Source organism: Protopterus annectens, chromosome 1.part0, assembly GCF_019279795.1.
Source record: "Protopterus annectens isolate FY-2018-M chromosome 1.part0, PAN1.0, whole genome shotgun sequence".
Lineage (NCBI taxonomy): Eukaryota > Metazoa > Chordata > Ceratodontiformes > Protopteridae > Protopterus > Protopterus annectens.
In genome coordinates this window covers 542,793,749-542,820,882 of record NC_056725.1, presented here as the reverse complement: position 1 = coordinate 542,820,882, position 27,134 = coordinate 542,793,749, and the positions used below count along the sequence as shown (strand labels likewise).

At 41.8% G+C, this 27,134-nt stretch overlaps 1 protein-coding gene across 1 annotated transcript in view; it reads right to left on the bottom strand.

Moving 5' to 3' along the window:
- The window catches only part of USP34 (ubiquitin specific peptidase 34), a gene marked incomplete in the record, with an annotated part of 5,849,982 nt that overhangs the window by 3,179,454 nt on the left and 2,643,394 nt on the right, over positions 1 to 27,134 (bottom strand). The window contains 2 exon segments of the mRNA XM_044061224.1: positions 5,905 to 6,114; positions 13,681 to 13,781. Of these exon segments, the coding sequence (XP_043917159.1) occupies positions 5,905 to 6,114; positions 13,681 to 13,781 (311 nt within the window).

The window sequence follows — 27,134 nt, the reverse complement described above, 5'->3', positions numbered from 1 at the left end:
TGAATATTTTTTTGCCTGCAAAATGCAATTACTGGAGCTAGGCAATTTGTGAATACCCTGGGCGCAGTAGATAAACCAAAGGGCAGTGCAGAGAACTGATAGTGTGTGTAGCCTCCTTTGAAGCATAGGCATCTTCTGTAAGATTCCCCGATTGGGATGTGCAGGTATGCTTTTTTTAAATCTAGTGTTGCCAACCAGGCATCTTTGCCTAGCATAGGAAGTAACTGGTGAAGAGTCAGCATCTTGAATTTTGGAATCTCCAAAAAGGTGTTTAGAGTAGACAGGTCCAGGATAGGATGCCATGAATTGTCTTTTCTGGGTACCAGGAAAAGTCTCGAGTAGAAACCTTGTCCCTTTTCCTCTTCTGGTACCAGATGAATAGCCCCCATGCTTGAGAGAGAAAGTACTTGTTTTTGGGCCTCTGCCCACTGATTTGAGGGTAGGTTCGGCCACCCACTTGGTGTTGGCAACGTGTGGAAGTGAAATCTTTATCCCTGGGGCACTATATTTAAAGCCCATTTGTCCTGGGTAATGAGTTCCCAATTCTTTGCATGAAGAGCAATCTTTCCCCCCAAAGGGGCAGTCAGTTGATAAGTGCCTGGAAATTTTTAAAGGAAGTCATTAAGACAGTTTACCATAGGGGGGAGTCTTATTATTCCCAGACTTGGAAGGGGAGGCCCCCCACTGCTTAGTTCTGCGAGTCCCCTGGGACTGAAACCTGGGGGTTTTGCTGTGTCTGGGTTTGGCTTGAGAAGACCTGGAAGGGGCTGGACAGGACCAATTCTTAGAGGGCCAGTGCCTACTAAATCTAGGAAGCTGAACTTGTAAAAAAATCTTTAACAGTTTGCATAGATTTAGCTTTCTTTTCCATCTTTTTAAGAACTTCCTCAGCATTGTTGCCAAACAGGCAGTCCTGATTTAAAGGAGCATCCAACAATTTAGCCGTAACATGGTCATGCAAAGATTGCTCCTTAAGCCAAGCATGCCTTCTGAGCACAGAGCCAGTAACAGCAGCCCTGCAAGAGGCCTCTAATGAATCAAAACCACATTGCAAAGTATGTTTTCCAACTTGTTTGGCAGAATGCATTAAATCCTGTAATTCTTTATTTTCCACACAGTCAGGAATCAACATCATTTTCTGTTTAAGCAGTCCAATAACATGTTGCTGATATTTTAACATATGAAACTGGCAGTTTAAAGCCCTAATGGCCAAGGTTGCAGAAGTGTAAACCTTCTTACCCCATCTATCCAGCGCCCTGGAGTCTCTGATCAGAGTTATTAGATCTTCAGCCATTCTTATCATTTGTTTTTTAGGCATAGAGGCCTGAGCATGTGGCCTGGGCGTCGGTTGTTTAGACATGGATCGAGATTTAGGCCTAAGTAATGAAGGAAGCATTGATTTAATATGCAAGTCTGTAGACCTGAATACACCCTCAGAAGCCCTTGCCTGCACAGCAGCCCTGGACCCATCCACGGTAGAGACATCCGCGGGTTCCATAGCTGAAGCATCTCACGGCATACCGGACTCAGAATAGGCCTCAGAAGAGGCCTTCGAATCAGAAGTGGTGGGTATCAGGGACTGCGAAAGCACCTCATTGAGTACCGGCGAACTGGCGACTGGCTTAGGAGAAGCGTCGTCGGCAGTTTTGGACCTCGGCGTCCTGTCTCTATCTTTATCTTTGTGTTTTTTTTGGAATCCCAGTAGTCAGATAGCTAACCGACATTTCTAGATAATTAAACCGAGAACCAAAATATTTAGAGGCGAAAATATACAGACGACGGATAGTGCGCTGATTAAATAAAGCACAAAACCGACGCAAGGTACGTCGTGGTCAGGGCCTAGACAAGGAATACAGTATGAATGAAAATCTTTATGAGGTATTTGCTTTCCACGCGTAATGCAATTATTAACTTTTACTGACATCGGTAAGGAGCAAGAAAAAGTTTCTCCAATGGGGTACTTAGCTTTAGTTGAAGACTTCGGTTCTAAAACTCTAAAACGAAAATTTCAGGAGTCGGCCGACCAGCACTTGCGAACTGCTTCTGCTTCGGGCACCGCACGGCAAGAAAGACTGATGTAATGGCGTCTGCTGCATGTTTTATACCCCTGACGACCTGACGTTATGGAAGAAGGGACAGCAACAGACACAGGACCCAAGACTTTGTTAATCAGGCTGACTGAGGGCAACCTGCAAGAAGATAACCCAAATGTAATGACTGTAACAGCGAAACACGAAGAACATCGAGGACTAGGCCCTCTAACTTAAACGGGCCTAGCCCAAGGAGAGGGGAAACACGAAAAGAAACCAGCAGCACAAGAGATAGCGATGCAGGGATACAAAAAAAGGCCAAAGGAAGAACGGCCAAAGTACAAGCAGTACACAGAAACGAAGCAGCAATTAGTCTGAAACAGACACAGACTGCAAGGAAATGCACTAATTTACCAAAACAAGATTATTTTATCCAACAAAAACTAGTCAAATATATTGAAAAATTTCACTTAGCCACGGCCAAGAAGAATCACGTCTGAGCTGAACGAGTGGCAAACAAGATCTGGGTTGTGTTAGTGATGCATCATGGGATACCTCCTAGCCATGAGCCATCCAGAAGTTTTTGAGCTAGAGTATGGCCAGGTTGGAGCCGAGGTTCGGCTCCGATTCCAAGACTAAGAATGAAGGGTGACATAGGACTACAGAACATCTACATTTTTGTCAGACTGCAATATTACTTTCAATTTTCTCTCACAAATCCAATAAGTGGAGTTGGACAGCAGTAAAACAAATATTAAACTCTCTTCTTAGACCAGTTCAAAGTCGCAGTCTGACAGCACTTAATTACAACCTGCAATCCAGGTGGAAGGAGGAGTGTGAGAGAGATGACTACCACATTTTTTAAGAGAGGCAGAGAATGAGGAGATTCACCACATCTTTTTAGTGAAGGAAATAAGCTGATCATCTACGGTCTGTTATAATGCCAGTGGCTGCGAACTTAGAAGTCCATGCTAATGAAATAAGAAACCCGACAAGCACAATAATCTCAAAATTATGAATGACAAGTATAAGAGATAGTAGGACACTGTTAACTACAAAACGTGAAATATCTGGGTATTGCTCGGCTCTCAACTTTAAAGGGAATTAATGCTAAGTACAGAAGAGTGTCAAACTCTTACCATCACAAAATCAACATGTCATGGCTGAAAAGCATCATTACAAAACCGTTTCACTTAACAAATGCTCACAAATACACTACCACTTATCAATAACTCAGGGAGTCATGTGGAAGAAACAGAGACCCAACCTCTCTGCAAAAGGAAAAAATCCAACTCTGGAAAGCAGAGTTCCTCTCCCCAAAGTCGTCAACTGACTACGTCAGGTCCATGTCAGTCAGATGGCAACATAAATTTCTCCTTAAGTTAACCAGGAAATTAAAAGTGTGCACTTGCTGATAATGAAATAATTGCATTACTTTAGATCACCTCCTACAGATATAGCAATGAAACTGGACAATCATTTAACTGCTGTAGACAAGTGCCATCACACAAAAGCATGCAATATAAGGTGAACAACAATCAGGAAAACCAACAACTGCAGATAACGAGATACTGCCACGTGGGTACAATATACCTAGAATAGACTGGACTACTAGGAAGGGAGAAGGAGTAGCTATACTTTACAAAAATATATTATATGTCACCAAATACTCTGTACAATCACACCTGTTTAATAATGCAGAAGTTCTTATTAACAAATTACAAATTAATAACAAAAGCATAAACATAGTTTACATCTACATTCCCCCAGGCAATAATACAAACACCCTAGAAGATATACTCTGCTGATTATCCAATACCTATCCCTCAAAAATCTATCATTCTTGGGGACTTCAATATAGATTGGACAACCTTGCTTCGTAGTAACCCCAACTACCCACATAAATCTATATGGGTTCACGCAAATAATAACCTCTCCCAGGAGAATTAGTAAACCCTCCAACAAAGAAAGTATCCTTGACTGGATACTTATCAATAGTCATCCCCATGTGTACAAATCTGGGACACTCCCTGATTATATAAGTGATCACTCTCCAGCCTTCATTATTAAGCACAAAGCTGACAACCCTCACCAGCCCACTTACAAAACAACCAGAAAGAATAATAACTTCAACCTTACTAACTTCCAAATTGAACTTAAATTATGCAAATGGGCAATCCTAAAACAACTGCCACTTGAGGATGCCGTTGTATACTTTAATTCCTCACCATCCTTTACTCTCATGCCCCCGGTCGTACTATTAGAACTAAAACAAAAATTGCACCATGGCTTACAAAAGATACCAAAACAAAAATCAAACTTAGAAATATAGCGTGGACCACCTGGTGTACAACAAAATCTCTTCTAGACCGGCAGAAATATTGTCAGCTTATGAATGACTCAAAAAAATCCATTCTACTACACAAAAACATTAACACAATCTTCAACAAAAACATCAAAACAAACCTCAAAATTTCTGGGTGGGTCTCAACAGACTTCTTCATCCAGGTCAAACCACTACCCCTGCTCCATCTAATACCACCCAAAAACCAAACTATCAAAACCATTAATAAAAAATTAGGCTCTCTATACAGAAGTAAACATTTCCTAACCCCATTAGCAAGGACTGCCATCGTCTGTACTCACCTACTCTCAACCCTTCTATATGCCTCTCCTATTCTAACCCACTTGAATAAATCTGATCTGAGCAAACTTTCAAGCTGGTAAAACCACATTGCTAGATTTGCTACTGGCTCTGCATATCACACACATCACTGCCTAAACCTTATTCAACTAAGGTGACTGGAATTCCCTAATTTACTTCATTATAATCAGCTCACAGTCACCTACAAAGTCCTCAATCAATCTGACAAAACTCCTGGACTAAAAAACCTTATTAATTCTTACAGTAATCCCAAGACACTACGATCATCCAACAAACTCCTTGTTCAAACAATCAAATCGAAAAACTCAGCTGGAGACTCACACTTTTCTAACTATGTTAGCAGAATCTGGAACTCACTGCCTGCCGACCTAACCTTAGAACCCTCACTAACCAAATTCAAAAAAAGCCTCAAAGGGTATCATACCACCCCCCCCCCCCCCACTGGCTATGTCCTTGCTCCAACCCAGACTGACCCCTCTGCTACCCAGCTCTACAACCTGACACTACCCATTCTCTCTCTATATGCCCTTAAGACTCACTATCCCTCTATTCCTTCACCCTTGACCCTACCCTTATTTACCCCTCTACTTAATCTACCCTCTACTACTTGCATTGCCTCTAACTACCACTCTTTAGTACAACTCACTTCTTTTCAATGGTACACTTAACAATAGTGTATACAATACTGAATTACCTATATGTCATATTATCTAAGATAGACTGTAGCATTTTTTGCCTCCCTAGTCTGTGTATGTTATCTGCCAGAGACTGTAAACCAAGCCTTACTGTGCAATTGCACCTTATTAATGTACTGGGTTGTTGACTGTATATTATTATCTACTATAGCTCGTAAGCCAAGTGTTATGTCTTAATTGTAATTCTATTGCCTGTATTGTTGGAGCACTTCTCCCTGGGACTCCGCTGAAAATGGACATATATCTAGTCGGACTTTCCAGGTCAACAAATGTAAAATAAAAAATAAATATGAATCTGAAAAGACTCCAATTTTAAAGCAAGTCTGAGATGGAAATTAGGCACTACTGAGACAAACTTCACTCATAAATATGACAGAAGGGCTTACAATTGGCAGGAAAAGGGGGAGAAAAAAGATAAACACTAAGTAGTATTCATCAAGCTGTGCTACTTAAGGAGATTTACTTGTACAAAGAACAGATATTTACTTATAAAATATAAGTTCAAACCATGTACCTCATCATCATCCATAGACACGTCTCCAGAAGGTGGTTTGAAGGTTGCTAAAATTTCTAGCAAATCAAACAACGTTGTAAGATGAGGTTCTTTCAACAGTAAAAGCATTGGAATGTTGTCTTTCTGAGGTGGAGGTAGACAGGATGCTGGCAGCTGAACTCCCTCACCTTTGCGTTCTCTCCGTGGTGCACCCAAAGATACAAACACCATCTGTAAATTCAAGTACAGCATAACGGCATTTTTTAGATAAACCTGGTTAAAAAGCAAAGCCGCCTGGCATTTAATTTAATAGATAAAACTAGAAAATTAGGCACACACATCAGTCAAGAGTCATCTGCCAAGTTTAACAAAAAGACATTCATCATTCCCAGCTACAGAATCTACTTAACATGCTACCTGAATTATACAAGTATTCAAACTCAAAACCAGCAGGAAAAGAAGTCGAAAAACAAAAAATAAATACAAAAGCAACCAAATAGAGCTTCCAGCCTTTAATGATCCAATAACATCCAGTAAGAGCTTTCATCTACAGACAGACTTCTTCAGACTGAATGAAAAATAAATAAATAAATAATATCTGGAGTTAACATACCAATTTCCTTCTCTTTAAAAAACAAAATAATAAACTTTCTTGATTGAACAGCAGAAGCCCATTATGACACGAGAGGCCAGTGATGGTAGGACATGAGCATGGCCACACAAGCCAGTGAAAACTGCCCCTTGTCAGCTCATGTTGGGGTATATGCATATGCAGACTAGGAGGCAAGGAGACACTAATGCTAATATCACAACCCAGGGGTGTGGTTAGGCCATAAAAGAGAAAGAAAGATGTTATCATCAAGGTGCTAATGACAGCATGAAGCACCCTCATGGCTATCTGGATGGCAGCCCCCCCCCCCCCTCCCCCCAAGACAGTGCATGTCTGATTGACACGAGGTTTCATGACGGTCAGGCACGGAGTCAAAACTTACATTTATAAAATGTTGAAAGTTAGAATATTCACTAATACAGAAATTATGTAGGTTGCTACCACATTCTCATTTCTTCAAATCGCCTTAGCAGCATGGGAAGTCTCCTCTGGCAAAAACTCACAAAAAAGTATTTTAAAGTGGACCAGCTCCTACTACAACATGCTCCCAGATGCAGCAAAATAAACATCCTCAAGTACGCCACTCTAGTTCCCTCCACTAAACTCCCAAAAGGGGAAGAACACAGGAAATCCAAGAATGCAGTTCTAAGGCAAACAAGAAGGGGGGTAAAAAAAACAGTCTTCCTTATTCTCAATGTGAAGTATGTAAAAAAACAAATCTGTTGAGTTGTTTCTGAACACTCTTCAGATGAGTGAGGTTATCACTGGAAAGTAGATCAATAAAAGGAAAAGTCTGCATTCCCACCCCACAATGTTTAATGTCCTGCCAAACTGTTACTGGCAGTGACATTCCCCAAAACACCTTCTGGTGCCTGCTTATACTGGCCACACACTGGGAACCTTTAATGGTTATACGTGTGCTTGTCTAGAATAAACTTATCGTAGACAGGTGCAACACTTTGGACAGTGAGATTTCTTCAAAACAAAATATGCATGCAAATCTAGAAAATCAGAAGGAAATGAAAAGTTCATAGAGAAAGAGCATGTTAATACCCTGATAAACTGTTAAAATGTTTTCAAGGTTTACTTTCATGGTGATGGAAAAAAAAAATAACATGACTTTGGGCAGAGGAGTTGGGAAACTTTCTTGGAGTATTGCTAACTTTACTGGAAGCTCAGACTTATTGCAAACCAGCCTCCAGGTCTAAATGAATCTGAAAATGAAGGCAGTGACAATATAAATGATTGTTATATATATATATATATACATATATATATATATATATATATATATATATATATAATCTCTCTCTCTCTATTATATATATATATACACACACATATACAAATACACATACACACACAGTGCAATGAAAAAGTATTTGCCTCCTTCCTGACTAATTTTTTTGCATGTTTGCCACACTTAAATGTTTCAGATCATTAAACAAATTTAAATATTAGACAAAGATAGCCCAAGTAAACACAAAATGATTTTACTTGAGGAAAAAAACCTACATGGCCCTATATGAAAAAGTAATTGCCCCCCTTGTTAAATCATGAAGTAACTGTGGTTAATCACATTTTTGGGAAAGCTGAGTTCAATTTCACTAGCCACACCCAGGTCTGATTACTACCAGACCTGTCGAATCAAGTGATCACTTAAATAGAACCTATCAGACAAAGTGAAGTAGGCCAAAAGATCCCAAAAAGGAAAACATCATGCCGTGATCTACAGAAATTCATGCCGCGATCTAGACATTCTGGAACAGATGAGAAACAAAGTAATTGACATCTATCAGTCTGGAAAAGGTTACAAAGCCATTTCTAAAGCTTTGGGACTCCAGCGAACCAAATTGAGAGCCATTATCCACAAATGGAGAAAACATGGAACAGTGGTGAACCTTCCCAGGAGTGGCCGGCCTACAAAAATTACCCCAAGAGCGCACAGACGACTCATCCAAGAGATCATAAAAGAACCCAGAACATCATCTATAGAATTCCAGGCCTCACTTGCCTCAGTTAAGGACAGTGTTCATGACTCAACCATAAAAAATAGACTGGGCAAAAATGGCATGCATGGCAGAGTTCCACAGTGAAAGCAACTACTGACCAAAAAGAACATAAAGGCTCATCTCAATTTTGCCAAAAAACATCTTGATGATCTCCAAGACTTTTGGGAAAACATTCTGTGGACTGATGAAACAAAAGTTGAACTTTTTGGGAGGTGTGCGTCCTGTTACATCTGGCGTAAAAGTAATACAGCATTTCAGAAAAAGAACATCATGCCAACAGTCAAACATGGTGGTGGTAGTGCGATGGTCTGGGGCTGCTTTGCTATTTCTGGACCTGCACGACTTGCTGTGATTGATGGAACCATGAATTTTGCTCTCTACCAAACAATCCTGAAGGAGAATGCCCGGCCATCAGTTTGTGACCTCAAGCTGAAGTGCACGTGGGTTCTGCAGCAGGACAATGATCCAAAACACACCAGCAAGTCCACCTCTGAATGGCATAAAAAAAAAACAAAATGAAGATTTTGGAGTAGCCTAGTCAAAGCCAGACTTGAATCTAATTGAGATCCAATATGGCTGAATTAAAACAATTCTGCAAAGAGTGGGCCAAAATTCCTTAACAGCGATGTGAAAGACTCATTGCCAGTTACCGCAAATGATTGATCACTTAAAAACTGCATTTTGTGTTTACTTGGGTTATCTTTGTCTAATATTTAGATTTGTTTGATGATCTCAAACACGTGTGTGTGACAAACATGCAAAAAAATAAGAAATCGGGAAGGGGGCAAATACTTTTTCATTGCACTGTGTGTGTGTGTGTGTGTGTGTGTGTGTGTGTGTGTGTGTATATATATATATATATATATATATATGTATATTATATATATTATATACACACACACACACATATATATACACACACACACACACACGTACATTTATGTTTTTAAAGATTCTTATAAAAATATCAGTCATATATAATTATGTTATAGATGTCATGTGATTTTACAACAATGTTTATGACATGACTTTCATCACATGATTATGGCATATTTAAAGAAAAACTTCACCTTAAAACTAACAAAAATCTATTTTTCACTCTCTCTGTTTTCTGAGCTATTTGAACACCTCAAAATCATCTTGACTGCTTCTTAGAGAATTTGAATGTGTTCTGCAAATGATTGCCAGTGGGACTTGACATATCAACATGATATTGTTTTTCTTCAAGCCTTTCCCATAATCCATTTAAAGTCTGCTTTATATGAGTCAAGCTAGACACAAGGAAGTAGTGGTATATTCCCATCCCACTGACATATAATGGAATTGCTGTCAGTCACCATCCTCATACACCTTCTGTAACAGGACTGCTTCTTTTACTTCCTGAATGGCCCTCATTTGCATGGATCTCAGAGCTTGTTTTACAGTATACTAAGAGGTTTATACAGCTGCAACCAAAAAAAGTAGCTAAACTGCAGGCCATTGCTCAAAGTATCTTTCTGTAGTCTGACATGAATTGACAATCCCTTCCACCACACTTAAGTAAATGTGTTGCTACTTTACTGACTTCTGCGGTGGTGCAGCGGTAGCGTTGTTGCCTCACAGCAAGAGGTTCTCCCGTTCGATTCTCGGCTGGAGTGCGGGGAGTGCCTTCTGTGTGGAGTCTGCATGTCCTCCCTGCGGTTGGGTGGGCATTCGAAAGACATGCGTAAATGGGCGTGCCTTCGTTGAAGGTTGAACGTCCAGCTGGCACCTTGGCATTCATGAAAATCTACTGCCAATCATTAGTGGACCGGAGTTCCGCTGTGGCGACCCCTAACCGGGAAAAGCCGAAAGACAAAAACAACAACAAAAAACATATTTGCTGACTTTTCTCTAAGTGTCAGAGACATCTTTGATACAACATTTAAGTCACCTTAAAATGTAAAGTGGTATAAACAAACATATGAAAGTTTAAAGCACAGCATTTTAACAATGTGATGCTGCGTATGTAAATTTAACAGAGGTGATAACTGTCTTTGAACCACGGAATGATCTAATTGCTCTGTTTTGCAATGAACAGCATGGCTAGACTGGAAGCAGCTGTAAATTAGTGTTACTCTCTGCAATAAAGACAGTGCTGCAATCAAGACAGCGGAAAACAATTTCACACATCTCTGTCTATTTTACAGAAACTGTTGAGCTCCTGACATAAGCAGGAAAATTACCAGTACAAGACTGTCGGCACTACCCGACTAAAAATTTCTCTGTCTGCAGTATGTCATATGCAGGCATAGACAAATTCTTCTGCAAATTATGTGACAAGTGAAAAAAAAAACTGGGTACCTTTTCCCTTCCTTGAATTCCACGGCAAGGAAGTTAAAGTTTTATAAAGTGCAAGCAGGTTTCTGGTTCCTTCACAATACTGGAACCATACTGTAGGGAGAAAAGCAACCCAAGAGCTGAATTAAACTATAGGAAAAGGTGTTTTCCTTTAAAATGGAGTGTTTTCAAAGCTTTATTTCTGAAGTCATCTTGTTTTTTTACGACAAAAGCATGAAACAGAGTTCCAATAAAGTAAGTTTTTTGACTTGGACACAGCATGGTTTTTGTTATGTGGAGTTCTGTTTTCTTTCAGTTATGCTCTGGTGCTATTTCTGTTTTTTTATTGGTTACAACAGATCATTTTACAAAACACTGAACGCATCTGACAAGCATTGTCAAGGTAGATAGACCACAGTATTTACATGTCAAGGTTATTTACATTATTTATACATTAAGGCTCTTCTACAGAAACAGGTGGTATTGTACATATAAATGGAGTCTAGTGGGTGTGAGACTAGACTATTAACCAGTGTCATGAAAGCAGGTATACCCGGCTTCCTCTAGCTGGCATCAGCCCCATCATGTCCAGTTCCTTCCATGCCTGCTATGAGAACAAATCAATGAGCTCATCAGCGGGAGAGACCACCTAGGAGGTAAATGGGCCAGACCCAAAAGCAGTGAAGTGAGATAAGGTAAGGTAGGGCCAGCTCACAAAAATCTTGAGAAATTCTGAATCATCCAGGAAGGGCAAATTGATGAATCCACCCCTTCACTGTCTCACTAATTCTAGGATGTCCCCAAGGACATGCCTTTCAAGGGGGATCTTGGGAATTTCTCCCATTCCTCAAAGTTGGTATCTTCAGTGATTCTAGGAAAGGCTCGGAAGTAGAAAAAGAGCTAGCTAGGCAAGTGTCCTACAGATTCAAGAAAGCTGACTGTCCCTGTCAAACAGCATGAAGAGGGACCAAAGAAGCCAGAGGGGATCGAGATTGAGCAGAGGATTAACAAGAGACTTCCTCCCTAGATCTAGTGAGAAACCCTTTTGAAAGCCTAAATCGATACTGGCCCCAAGGAGGGTCCCAAGATCATATCTGACTCTGTTCACAGGTAGACAATGGAGCAAGATGTCCAGAGTCGTAGCACCCAGGAGAATGGAGGGATCCAACAGCCATAGAGTTGACCGTGACCGCCGGGCATCGACTCCAGCTTCCCTCAAGATCTGATGCTACTGGAGTTGAGCGAGTAAGGGACATGGTAGGAGCCGATGTCAATCAGGGTCCTGGCTCAGACGATGGCATCCACTGGAAACATTCTGCTCCCTAGCCACTGGATAAGAAGGGCAGGTAAGAGAAGGAAAAAACAAAAAAGGGGACCGTTTGGGCTGGGTCCTGCACCCCCAGAACAGGAGGTGCTTGAAGGACTCCCATCTGGATCTGGGTCCTTAAATTTCACATCATGTTCACATTGGCTTCAGCCAAGCTCCTCGAAGATGCAATGGACCTCACATACGACACCACCAAAGGGGGCCTGTAGGATCAATGGGATGATCTCTCCAGCAAGATCGGAGAATGGAGCTGGGGGCTGGATGGCTCCAAAAAGAACCTTGGAGGAAGAGTAGGGGACCAGACAGGTATCAGTTAAGAGACAGTGACTGGATCTGACAATCTCAGAACCTTAGTGGCAATACCAGAGAGCTCCAAAGGCTCAGATCATCTTTTCAGAGATCTTTGTCCTTGTCTTTCTTTTCTTCTTGCTGTTTGTTTTCATCTTTCCCCTTAAAAGACTAAGGCTTATCCCCAGATTTTTTACTAGATGGGAAGCCAGAAGCAGAAGGTGCTGATTCCCCAGTGGTGACAGGGAGAATACCATTTAACACCATGTTATGTCTGTCTGTCAGAGAAGTCTCTTGCCCCAAATGAAACACAGGGCAAATAATACACATCAAGATGAGCTACCCCCAGACAACAAACACAGAAAGTAGGAATCCTGGGGGAAGTGAAGAGAAAAGATGTTGGATAAGGTAATGGTCTTTTATTATTTTGTCAGCTTTTAGTTGGTGCCATCAATCATGTATAAAGCATTTTTATAATCAAGTCCTAGAAAGGTGCAACCATTTTTTTTTTTTTACACGGAAGGCAAGGTCATTTCTGCTGTACCACTTCTGAGTAATGTTAGAGCTGTATGGACGGAACTGGTGTCGTTAGAGTTAAAGGTGATGTGCACAAATCTGCCATCAACTGCATATTCGGTGAGCCTGTTACTCAGGTCAGTTTTGACATCTAAGATAAAGTACAGCCATTCAGGCATACAAACACATGGCTTTACCAAACTGTGCAAGCTGTAAAGACAATGGAATGTTTACTTATGTAGCCAGCATGTTCCAACAACGCATGTTATCAGTGCAGGCATGTCAACATCTTTTAATGAAGAATTTTGTTAGAAGGAATTCCAGATTTCGACTGGCATACAAAATCAAACTCATAACAAGAAGGATCTCTGAAGTTTGTTCTTTGCATCTACAAATGACCTACAGTCAACAAATCACCTCCTTGACCTTCTCTCACTGTCGGCTTGTGCATAGGCATATCAAATACTCTTTTATGTAAAATGCACACACAATCCACTAAAGTAACTTGAAAGTAAATATTAATAGCAGTAAGGTGTTAAATAATGAATACACATTTTTCCAGCACTCTAGCAACCTGCCCATACCACACACATCTAATGTAACATTAAGAACCACACACATCTAATGCAACATTAAGAACTGCACACACTAGACAAAGTACCCTGTAAATGAGCAGAACAAATGCAATAAATAGCTGCTCTAAATCGGAGTGTTAACAGAAGGCACAACAAAAACTGTTATATTACCTGCATATCTTTAAAGCCAAGTTCATGGAGTGTTTTCTCATCATAATCAGTGGTAAGCTCATGTCCAGAAGATATCATTCTAACTGGCCCCATAAGACCTCCTAAATTAACAAAAGCATACTAAAATAAGAATGGACACTTTCTAAAATTTCAATAGTATTTTTAAATATATCCAGATACACGAAATTCATATTACATGTCATTTACAAAGTTATGTACATATGCGCACACTTGTGTAGAAGGTATACAGAAAAGCCAGTAGGATGGACAAATAGCTAAATGGGTTACGCAAGGGGAAAAACTTAAATGGGTAGCACTATGGTACCTGAAAAAGTACAGTTGTGTACCTACCATAAATGTAGATGTTAGAGTGTATTCACTGTTGCAGTCATTACTCTTGGGTTATCCTGCTGGCAGGATACCTGCAGTCGGCCTGAATTCCAAAGTCTTGGCCCGGCATCGGTTGCTGTCGCCTCTTCCCTGACGTCAGTGCGCCAGGGGTATAAAAGATGCAGCCAACACCATTTTCTTCAGTTTTTCTTGCCCCAGATGTCAGGTGTCCCCAAAAGGGTAGGCTAAATAAATTATGCCAATAAACATGCATGCACTAAAGTAAACATTTCCTTCATCTACAAGCAAATACACCACATAGGTTGTATAGAATAGAGAAGTAGAGATAAGTCCCAGCAAAGAAAAGGGGTATGGTGGGTGGGTAACCTGGACTGCAACAGTGAATACACGCGAACATCTACATTTATGGTAGGTACACAACTGTACTATTTCCATCGTGTTTCACTGTTGCAGTCATTACTCTCGGGTTGAATCCCAAAGCTGAGGATGGGTGGCTGGGCTAAATAGAACTAGGAGAGGCTATGAGGCCCTGCAGAACTGCAGTGGCAAAGCCTGCTCTGGATTTAGAGTAGAGAGGTAAGTGGTAGTGCTTTGTAAAAGTGTGCACTGAACTCCAAGTTGCAGCCTCTAAGATGTCTTTGGTTGATACTCCTCTGAGGAAGGCTGCTGAAGAGGCTGCTGCTCTGGTAGAATGTGGCCTAATGCCCTTAGGCACCGATTTGCCATGCTGTGAGTAGCAGAAATGAATGCAATGGCCTATCCACTTTGAAATAGTCTGTTTTGAGATAGCCTTTCCTTGTGATGCTGCAGCATATGCCACTAAAAGTTGCTCAGTCTTTCTGAAAGCTTTAGTTCTGTCCAAGTAGAAGCGTAGTTGTCGGTGTATGTCCAAAGAATGCAGAAGTCTCTCACCCTTGTTCTGTGGGTTTGGATAGAAGGTAGGCAAGTGAATGATTTGGTTAAGGGCCACACTGGACACCACCTTAGGCATAAATGTAGGGTTTGTCCTCAGAGAAATCCTGTCTGGATGGAAAATGATAAAAGGTTCCACAGCCATGAGTGCCTGTAACTCCGAGACTCGTCTTGCAGAGGTTATTGCTAGGAGCAGAGCTGTTTTCCAGGATAAGAATTTTATATCAGCTGTTGAGACTGGCTCAAAAGGAGGCAGTGTGTTTTTCCAAAACATAATTGAGGTCCCATGCAGGTATTGGTGCTCTCCTTGGAGGTCTTATGTTTTTGGCCCCTGTGAGGTACTGCTTTATTAAAGGATGAGAAAAGATAGGTGGTTCCGTATTGTAATGGGCTGAAATGGCAGAGGCATGAATCTTAATTGATGAAAAGGATAGGCCTTTGTCCAGCATCTCAGTTAAGTATTGTAAAATCTGAGGAATATTTGGTACAAACGTGTCAATTCCTTGTTCCTGGTTCCAAGCACAGAATCTCTTCCATTTATCTGCATAAGATTTTCTTGTACTGGGCCTCCTGGCCTCCAAAATAACATCCATTACAGCTTTGGAGAGAGGAGTGTTCTGAATGGCTAGATTATCTGCCATGCTGCCAGATTTAAGGTCGTGAGTTGGCTGTTAAGGATCTGACTGTTTTGTTGGGTCAGTAAGTGAGAAGTTTGAGGCAATGTCCAGGCTGGACCTTGAGACAAGTTCTTTAGGATTGGGTACCAGTGCTGGCATGGCTAGTCTGGGGCAATCAGCATCATTTTTGGCTTCTCTTGTCTGACTTTTAAGAGTACCTTGGGGAGGAGAGGCAGTAGAGGAAAGGCATATACTGTTATGTTTTTCCAGCTGAAGGATAAGGCATCCACTTTCCATGCTTGCTTGTGATAAATCCTTGTGCAGAATCTCTGTAGTTGGCAGTTGTGAGGGGAGGCAAATAGATCTATGTCTGGGCATCCCTGTTTCCTTGTTATGCTGAAGACTTGTGAATCCAGTTTCCACTCGTGGGGATCCATGAGGTTTCTGCTTAGTTCATCTGCCAGAGTATTTATTTTTCCTGGCAGGAATTGTGCTCGCAGGTGAACTTGATAAGTCAATGCTGTGTCCCACAAAGTCATGGCTTGTCTGCAGAGGGGGCAGGAATGTGTGCCTCCCTGCTTGTTTATGTACCACATGACTGTAGTATTGTCCGTCTTTATCAGTAGTTGCCCTGGATGAAGTAGATCCTTGAAAGTTGTCAGGGCATTCTGAACAGCTAGCATCTCTTTTTGATTGAAATGAAGATGCATCTGGCTTGCGGGCCATGTGCCCTGAATACATTTTCCTGCCATGTGGGTCCCCCCAAGGCATAATCTGATGCATCCGTTCTTAGTGTCTGACTGGCGGTGGGTAAAGTGAATGGCTGTCCCTTGTTGTGGTGACAGGACTATGCCCACCATCGAAACTCCTGTTGCAGGTAGGGAATGAGGGTAATTAATGTTTCCAGGCTGTGGCAATGTTGAGTCCAAACACTTTTTACATACCATTGTAGTTTCCTCATATGCAGTCTGGCATATGGAATTAGCAGAATGCAGGATGCCATGAAGCCCAAAGCCTGCAGAATTTTTCTTGCAGATAACTGGGTCTTTGTTGTCAACATTTTGAAGTAAGAAGTCAGTTGCCTTTGTTTGTCTGGCATGAGATAAGCCATCTGGGCAGTTGTATTTAGGTTTGCACCCAGGAATATTATCTCTTGAGAGGGTACTAGTTTGGATTTCTTTTCGTTTACTATGTACTGTAGGCAAATTAGTAATCTTTTTACAAACGCCAGATGCTTTAGCAGAATGTCCGTTCTCTGCTTGAATAAGGCAGTCGGCCAAGTAAGGATACATTTGAATTCCTTTTTGTCTGCAAAATGCAATTACTGGTGCCAGGCATTTTGTGAAGACCCTGGGCGCAGTAGATAAGCCAAAGGGCAGTGCAGAGAATTGGTAGTGCATTGAGCCAGCTATGAATCTGAGGTATCTTCTGCAAGACTGTCTGATTGGGACGTGCAGGTATGCCTCTTTTAGGTCCAAAGTTACGAGCCAAGCCTTCTTGCTCAGCATGGGCAGTAGCTGCTGCAGAGTCAACATTTTGAACTTTGGAACGTCCAGGAATGTGTTTAGAATAGACAAGTCCAGTATTGGTCTCCAGGCTTTGTCCTTTCTGGGCATCAAGAAAAGTCTCGAGTAAAATCCTTGTCCCTGCTCTTGTTGTGGTACTCTCTGAATGGCCCTTATGTCCATGAGGGATGAAACTTGCTTTTGTGCCTCTGCCCATTGATTGTGTGGCAGGTCTGGCATACCTTTTGCCCTTGGCAGGGTGTGAAAGTGGAACCTGTAGCCCTGAGACACTATGTTCAAGTCCCATTTGTCCTGGGTAATCATGTGCCAATTTTGTGAAAAAAGTGCTAGTTTTCCCCCTAAGGGGGCTGCCAAAAGGTAAGTGCTTGGTTCTGGCAGAGGAAAGTCATTGGGACTGTTTCCAGTATGGCTGTGATTTGTCTTCTCCGCTTTTGGAGGTAGAAGCACCCCATTGTTTAGGCCTGTATGAGCCTTGGGGCTGGGATCTGCCTCTTTGTGGCCTGTCTGACACTGGAAAGGACCAATTCTTTGTAGGCCAGTTCCTGCTAAATCTGGGTGGCTGCACCTGTAAGAAATCCTTAATTGTCTGCATAGATTTCGCTTTGTCCTCCATTTTCTTCAATACTACTTCTGCTTTAACACCAAAGTATCATGCTGTAATGGAGCATCTAATAATTTTGCTTTAACATGATCAGGCAGATTCTGTTCTTTTAACCAAGCATGTCGCCTAATGACAGAACCCGTAACAGCGGCCCTACAAGAGGCCTCCAGAGAACCAAAACCACATTGCAAAGTATGCTTTCCCACTTGTTCAGTTGCATGCAATAAATCCTGCATTTCTTTGTTTTCTGCACATTCAGTTTAACATTTTCTGTTTAAGCAGTGACAATAAGTATTGCTGATATTTAAGCATATGAAATTGACAATTTAAAGCCCTCACAGAGGGTAGCAGAGGTGTAAACCTTTTTTCCCCATCTGTCCAGTGTCCTTGAATCCCTATCAGAGGGGATAGGGTTTTTTGCAGTGGAAGCCTTGACCCCTTTGGGACCCTGAGAAATAGTTTCTGGGTCAGCAGCAGGGTTTTTATAAAGAAATTTATGTGAATCTGGAACCCTGTAGTATCTCTGTCTGGCTTAACAGGTGCAGGGGGTAAAGAGTCAGGGGACAGGCTGGACTCTGAAAATACATAATCTACAATGTCTAAAACAGGAGGGATAGCAAGAGGCCTGTGCTGAGGTAGTAAAAGAAAATCTCTAAGCCTTTTCTTAGATTCTGAGTAGTCTTGGCTCTCCCAGTGGAAGTGCTCCCTCATGGTATGCAGGGTTTCCCCAAAAGAAAAATCCTCAGGAGGGGAGGCTGAAGGGATAGATTCTTCAGCATCGGAATCCTCATAGGGAGGGAGAGAGTATTCTTGGTCAGAAGAAGAGCCAGAGGAAATGGAAACCTGCTCTGAAGGATTCATATTCTGTCTCTTGCCTAGGCCTCTTATCAGTAGGGGGATGGGAATCCCTGATCAAAGTAATTAGGTCTTCAGCCATTTTGAGCATCTGTTTTTTTAGGCATGGAGGCCTGTCCATGGGCTTGCTGCACTTGTTTCTTTGTCTTTAGTGGTGCTTTAGTCTTTGCCTTTGGAGCTGTAGTCGGTTTGATATATAACTGTGTAGGCCTGAAAATACCCTCCGAAGCCAATGCCTGCTCAGCGGCTCCGGACCCATCTGAGGGGATATTTTCCAAGTGTCCAATACCTTGAGTTTCTAGAGGCCTAGTCTGCTCCACGTGGGAGTCAGAAGCGACCGGCGAACTTGCGACTGGCTTAGAAGAAGCCTCGTCGTCAGTTTTGAACCTTGGATGCCTGTCCTTTTCTTTGCGTTTCTTGTGAATTGCGTTAGTCGGATGGCTATCCGACATCGTGTAATTAAATCTTCGGCCAAAGTAATGAAATGCAAAATCGTACCGACGCTTAATAGTGCGTTGGTTAAATCTAGCACAAAATCTGCAATTAGCTACGTCGTGATCAGGGCCTAGGCAAGGAATACAATAAGAATGGAAGTCCTTATGAGGTATTTGCTTCCCACAAGAAATACAATTATTAACTTGTTCTGACATCAGTCTGGAGCAAGAAAAAAGTTTTCCCAACAGGGTGTTTAGCTTTCAATGAAGACTTCAGATCTGAAATTCGAACACGAAAATCTCAGGAGTCGGCCGACCGGCACTTGAGAACTGCTTCTGCTTCGAGCACCACGCGGCAAGAAAGACTGAAGAAAATGGCGTCAGCTGCATCTTTTATACCCCTAGCGTACTGACGTCAGGTAAGAGGTGACAGCAACCGATGCCGGACCAAGACTTTGGAATTCAGGCCGACTGCGGGTAGCCTGCCAGCAGGATAACTCAAGACTAATGACTGCAACAGTGAAATACAATGAACATCAGGGAAGAAGTACCCTTAACACTATGTCATTTACAAAGGTTAATACTCAACATCTGGGTTTACCCACATTTTGTCTTTTTCCAGACACTTTTTCATCAACTGTGCCCTTCTTCCCTATGAGGACTAGTGCTATAGCATGGTACACTTTCATGCATACATAAACTACTGCCATGTGCCCTAAGGGGGATGAAGAGAGGGGAGAAGAGCTTTATTGTTACAATGACTTCTATCCTCAAAAATCTACCATTATAGTTAGCTTACAGAAATGAAGCTTCTCCTTTATCAAATATCACATTAACAATAAATCATAATAACTAGGTAACAATCCAAATAATACACAGTTATGTGTGGTCCAAGGACAGTTTCAGGAAACCATACAGCACAGTTGCTAAGCCCAAGTGAAGACTTCTGGACAGATGAGTGAGCGAGGATTTTAAAATTCCTTACGAGTAGAGGCTTTTACAAAAAATTAGGCCACAGCAGAGGAAACCAGACATGTTGAGGTCAAAATGGGGCTTTGAGAATCATTATGGACTTGCTCTGCACAGTTTCCTGCAAAATTTGGGAACACGAGGAAATGGGAAAAGTATAAAGGAGTCCTGCTGCATCTGGTGCTGGTTGGAGATGCGAGTCATAGCAAGGTTTGCCCAAGTGAAGGAAAGTACAGTTGTGTACACTTAACACAAATGTAGAAGCCCAAGTGTATTCAAATGTTGCAGTCCTGACTTGTGGGATTTCCCATTATGGAAGTACTTGGCCAGTCCGACTACCAGAGAATATTCTCCCCTCCTCCTGATGCCAGCAGATGCTCTATCTGGCATCACTATGCTTGGTTAAAAAGGGAGTCATTCAGCATGATGAACTCAGTTCTTTCTTACCACCAGAGCCCAAAGCAGAGTGCTAGTCAGTGTGTTGGTCGGTCTGCACCAGGGAAAGAAGACATCAAAAGCTAAGTACCCCATTGAGAAAGTTTTCACGTGCTTTTTGACTAATGCCAGAAAAAACTAATAGCTATCTCCACTGTGGCAAACTTTCTCTCCTTTTGTGTGACTTGTCTGGGGCCAGAACACAAAGTTCCTGTCAGTTTTGAGCTCACTTTAATAGCAGAACCATTAAGTGTAGGGCTGAGATTCCAGATAAACATTTCAGTGAGTTGTTAGGGTATTTGCATACCATGCGACCCGCTGGTCAAGCTGATGTACGTCAGTTCAGATTTAGGACCTCAGATAGCACTCATTTGCCACTGGCCAGTCGACCTAGGTTTCCGATTGGAAGGAGGTGAGGCACTTTTGCAGCCCCTTTCAACTACTTAGGTGGTGGCACAAACCCCTATTGAGACCTGTTCAGAGTACAATATGCCTCCAGGTCCATCTTCTTCCTTACAAGCCAAAAAACTTAGCTTGCTGGATGGGTCCAGAACCGCTTTGCAAGCTCTGACTTCTAACAACCACTCAAAAAATGATGAGGGCTCTTTGCATCTTCAAGACATTGCTTCGGCCTACAGCCTGCGGGAGTTAGTTTGTTCAGGTTCTAGTGGGGAGGTTGCCCATAGGCCAAAACCTAAGGCTGTTCACAAAAAAGCTACTCCCTCCTTACCTTAGACTAGTCCTATCAGCTCCTACTCCCAAGCCTATCAACAAGACCTAGTGAGGTTGGCTGAGGATTTGATTTTCTTGGTCAGATCCAGGCATCTCCCTCCTCCTGAAACATCTCCTGGTAAAAAAGAGGGATACCGCAACACTGCAATTTTCTGACTCTCTGTAATCGGAGGAAGACTTTAATCATGATGAATCCACCCTTGAGAAGGGTGCATCTATTGCTTCCTATGGGGAGATTCTGACTCTGAGGACAATCTTGCCTCAGCCACCCCCCTCCCCCCGAGGATATGCCTTTGGGGAGACACTGCATACCTTGAGACAGCACACTTCAAATGGGAAGGTCAGGAGTACCCCCCTTCCAAGACGGGGATTAGGGAATTATTTTAATCTCTCTGAGCATAAACCCCTTGCCATTCCCCCAGTCATAGAGGTGGTAGACAATGTCTTCCTCAATTCTTCTTTAAAACAGACACTCTGCCCCTGCCCCCTCGAAACCCTGACAGATTTTATAGGGTTCTAGATTCCCATAAACACCTTTTTAAAAACCCTGTGGTAGATCCTGAAGTGGCGACTCCAGGCCCTAAGGGAGCAAAAGCTAGCTCTTCCAAAAAGCCTTTGTTTACAGACAAGGAAAGCAAAGCCTTATACAGGTTTAGAATAAAAGTCTACACCTCTGCTACCCTCTTCATGAGGGCTTTGAACTGCTAGTTTCATATGAAGTACCAAGAAACTGTTCTTGACCATACAAAATAAAAACTGATGGGATTTAAAAATAAGACCCTCACAAAGGAGTTAATGGATATACGAAACTCCTGCTCTCAGGTGGCTAAGCATTATTTGCATGGGTGCTATGATGTCTTGGAAGCCTCCAGCAGGGCAGCAGCCACAGGATCTGTCATTAGAAGACATGCCTGGATGAGGGAACTGTCCCTTCCTGAGCATGTCAAATCCAGTCTCCTACATACCCTCAGACAGAGATTTTCTTTCGGGTGCCAAGGCTGAAGAGATCCTTCAGCTGCACGGAAGATGAGCCTCCTGGACAGATTTTGAAATAGACTGTAAGATAGCCAACTGTGAGGACGTAAAAGTCTGAGTCTTGGCAGTAGTGGTCTCAAAAAGGGAATTTGATAGTTCCTTTATCAAGTCCCTAAGTAGTTTTGTAAAGTGTTCATAGGAGTTCAGTGACCTGACGGCAAAGGTCGCTGAAGCATACACACACTTTTCAAATCTGTCCAACTCCCTGTTAGGGGGATGGGCATAGGAACTATGCTCAGCAACTTCATTCTTGGTGGCCACCACCATGATCACAGCATCTACAAGCACCCTATTGCTCCAAAATTCAGCTACTTACAGGTGGAGCCAGAATCCAATCTGGTCTTTTGGGGATTGGCTGAACTGTGTCAGACTCCTCAAGTCAATGAGCTCGTCTGCGGGCAGAGTAATCCAGGAGGCAGATGGGTCAGCTTCAAAGGCCTCCAGGAATACCAATTCCTTTGGGGAAGGGTTATAGGATGACTAACCACCCCTCTGTTTAAGGATCTCAAGAATGTCTCCCATATCAGACATCTTCAAATGGTGATCTCAGTGACACTTCTTCATCGAAATCGGTATCTTTGGTGACCAACTCCTGAGAGGAGTTCAAGTGCTTCCTCTTGAACTTCCTCTTCCTAGCAACTTCCTCAGTGGGATGCTCCAGTAAAATGTCAGAAGAGATTGTAATACCCTGCTGGGCAGACTGAGCTGGCTATCTTTGTGGTATAGAATGATGTGGCTCAAGGCACAGAGACACCTGGGATCCAGAAGGAAGATCCACGGGGGGGGGGGGACAGTTTTGCTGAAGCAGAGAAAAATCTCTCCACCACCTCAAATACAGATCATCCTGGGAAGGAAGCAGACGATTGAGCCGAGAAGCCACAATTCTGCCCCATCAGCTCCATCTGCCCCAAGAGCATTCCATCTGAGGCAGAGGTCACACCCCGCAGTGCCAAGGCTGCGAGGGGCAGAGACAGCTCCTACAACTTCAGAGTTGACGAAAATGCCTCAAATCAGACAGGAATGCTACGTCTCTGAGAAGTCATATGACTCCGTAACACTTGCAGCCAGAGCACTCAGACACTTCTCGGAGCCAAAGATACAAATATCTTTGTCCCTGATCCAGACAGTCCAGGGATACTTGGATCCAGGGGATCCAAAATGGATGGACGGACAGGAGTAGGAACCGAGAGAAATGAGGTAGTGCAAAATACGGCTTCCAGAGCCAAAGGGGTTGGAGCCAGGAGAGCTCCCATCAGTATCTGCTTCAAAAGGAATCTCATCATTCTGTCCACATCAGCTTCAGTCAGAGTTCTGGAAAAACGAGAAGACTTGGCCTATGTTCCATAAAAAAAAGTACTCTGGAAGGTACGGTACTGGATCTACACAAAGCGAATATCTATTTCTTCGTAAAGGCTTCAGGATCCGAACAGCTTGGACCCAGGGAGGTCATTGTTGAATCCGACTCTGGTATAACAGTAGCAGTCTTTCATTTCAATTTATGTTTTTATGTCTTTGGCGGCTCCATGGATGAAGGAGTCAAGGATCCTGAAAGTCTAGGAGACTTAGTGGAAGGCTCTTTAGTTTTTGACTTGGAGGGTTGAGCTCCAGCAATAGCCTCAGAGAAAGATGTAGGGAGTAACCTTTTCAAAATACATTTAATCTTCCAGTTCACAATGGCACACAGATTAAAGTTTTAGCAGACTGAGCAATCTACCTGAAGGTGGTCCAGGCCCAAACAAAGAACACATAATGAGTGAATACTGGACAAGGGCAACTTGCACCCGCACTTTTGGCACTTCTTAAAACCAGAAGGGCCTTTTTCTAACATCTATATTACCCAGAAAAGGAAAATAAAAGAAATACCAACAATGGTACAAAGAATTACACTAAACAGTGTTCTTAAAACCAGAAGGGCCTTTTTCTGACATCTATATTATCCAGAAAAGGAAAATGAAAGAAATACCAACAATGGTACAAAGAATTACACTAAACAGTGTAAAGTGAGGAAATATAAAAACTAACCAAAAATAACACTGGAACAAGTACTTAGACACCAACGACTCCAAAACCAAGCAAAATAAGTACTACGGATGAAGGAAAATAGTCGGCTCAATGATATAATTCCAAAGCTGGTTTAATAGTTAATTCAAACACACAAGCGCAATTCCACACACACAGTTTTCATCTAAGTTGCTAAGACTTCGTCAGATGCAAACAATGAATGAATGAATAAACCATCTCATTATACAATCCATTAGCTTAATTATCCAAGTAATCCACCAATGAAAATACAGTCCATTGTGTCAATAAGGCATGTCATTGATCTTGTTATTTCCTGAGAACATGGCAATTGGCTTGCAATTTGAATCACTAAAACAGCCCACGGTGGCATATGGTAATTTCTTTCACCAAAGATCAATCCACTATTATAGTATAGGAAACGTAAAACTATTACAGAAAATTAGAAAACTGAAAAGACTTGCATCCAAATTGCTTGAGAACTCAAGCCAGCCATGTCTAATCGCGAAAGTGGCAAATGAGATCTGAGGTATGTTAGGGGTTGGTGCAGTCTTTGTAAGGGAGGAGCTCAAGAGTTTTTTGGTGGGCATGAGCAAAAGTACCAGCCAAGTCGGATCATATCCGAACCCAACAGTTGAGGAATGAATGAAAATTGACATCAGATCAAATACTGATATCTCTGGAACCATAAGTGTTTCTAGGAAAAACTATGAATGACAAACTATTCAGGATAAATTAATCTTTACATTAGTGGCATTCATTCAGTCCAATACTTTAAACTGGATTTTATAAGCCAAAATAAAGACAGTGAATACAAACTTTGTAATGTTGTATAAACAGCTTACGATATTCTCAGTAAACATTCAAAGAAAATACATACTGCCAAGCAGGACTTTCTTCATACAGCTGTGAGCTTTCATGTGAGGATATGCAGTTCTATGTTACCTGAATGCTGAGTTATTTAGAGAAATATGAAAATGATTACAATACAAATATCTTTTAGCTGCATTAAAAAGAGCTCAAATATCAATACAGTTGTGTTTGCCATCATATATGCTTTAAGATGAAATCTTCAGATACCTTGTATGTAGCATGGTTTTGGAATTATTAATCCAAATATGAATAACCAATATCTGATACCTAGAGGCATCAGTAGGAGGTAGCTGGAGAAACGACTGGAGGCACACACTGCTGTAATGAGAAGGGAAGGCGGTTATGGCAGAAGATCATTAATTAGATTCTCTTTAGGAAAGCATGAGAGTTATCAAGGCCTAGCATGCAGGAGTGATTAGAATGGCAAGGCAGACTTGCAGATAGCCAGCCAGCAAGACAGGATTTCTATCCTTGGTGAAAAGTCTCAAAAATGAACCCCACTACTACTATGACAAAATGATATTCCTCCTGGAGATTACTGGTCCTCAAAAGATAGCCTGTGGATATAATCTAGCATAAACTGCATGTCTTGCAGGCAGAATGTCCCCACTCCGTGGCATAAATTCTGGCAGTGCAAGGTGGTGCAAAAGCTATGGGAAAGGTAATCAGAGCACTTCTTCTACAGGTTGAGCATACAATAGTCAGTATATTCTGGGTAATGGTTTACTAGCCTATCACAAGTGGGTGGCCACTCCCCAGTTAACAGAACCCTAGTAAGTGGTTCATGCAGGTGGTGGTATCAGTCAATGCTTACATTGCCAGTATGTGGAAACCCCTGAAATTCCATCATGAAAGGAGTTACTGAAATGGAATTTTAAAGGCGAGTAGATGACAACTAGCACTATGTTACAATAAGAATGGATTTTCACCCTGTTTGGCTGACTCAACCAAGGTTGACATCTATGTTATATAATGGAGTTTGTTTGCGAATTTAAGCTGATGATGTAAAATAGCATGTTATTTATTATTTATAGTCTTCTAGAATTAAAGACTGATACTATAAAGTTTATAATATGTATGCTCAGTTGCTTCTATGATTTGTACAACGTTATCTAGTTTATTTATGATTATGATTTTTCTGTTTTGATGTTTGAGGTTATTTATGAATGCTATTTTTCTGAGAGAAAAAAAAAAGCTTTCCAGACAAAGATGGATGTGTATCCATTACAAAACATGCAATCATCTCACCATACCTCTTAATTGTCCAGATTTTTATCTCATATTTTTGGTCAGTCCATATAAAATCTGTGATTTTAAGGCAAATTCCTGAAGGTTGAAGTTGGGAGGGTGGCTTAATGGCTAAGGTGTTTGCCTTACAAACACAAGGTGCAGGGTTTGAGTCTCACAAGGGATAATTGGCTAGGCTTAAAATGGCTCGCAAGGGCAGTTAGCTTAGTACAAAACTATGAACTATGAACTAAATAATGACACATTTGAGTTTCAGACTTCATATCTTTAAAAAGTTTAAAGAAAATGCACGCTAGCAATCTTAATATTCTAACAACTTCGTAAGTTTGTAAGAGCAACATTTAAAATCTGGCCATGTTTTTAGGCATCTGTCCCCCTATTACTTTAAGCTTTGTCCAGATTTCTTGCCATAACAGGCTGAGAGGTATGCGTCTCTCCAATCAACTGAGAGAATGCTCATCACCTGCAACTGCCAGTTTCTCTCCTTGCTTGCAATAAGTACTATCTGCAAATCAAGAACAATGAAGATTTGTACCCCCAGCTGTTATTAATTGCTAGACAAAGATATGGTTGTCAAACTTACAGGAAGACAACAATCATGGCGAGACAAACTACTCATAGGGGGATGGAGGGACAATATCCCTTAGGCAAGAAGAGTCATTAACAGATCAGCTAACAGTGAGAGTGCATGTCACATGCAACGTAAAGTATCCTTCTCCAAAGGGTCCTACTACTATGACAAAATGAGATGAGTTTCATGCAATGAATAAATGCAGATGAAAACAGCCAAAGAATCATGCCAGGGACAGAAAGAAGGTTAAGTACTGGGGAAAATAAAATCAAGAAA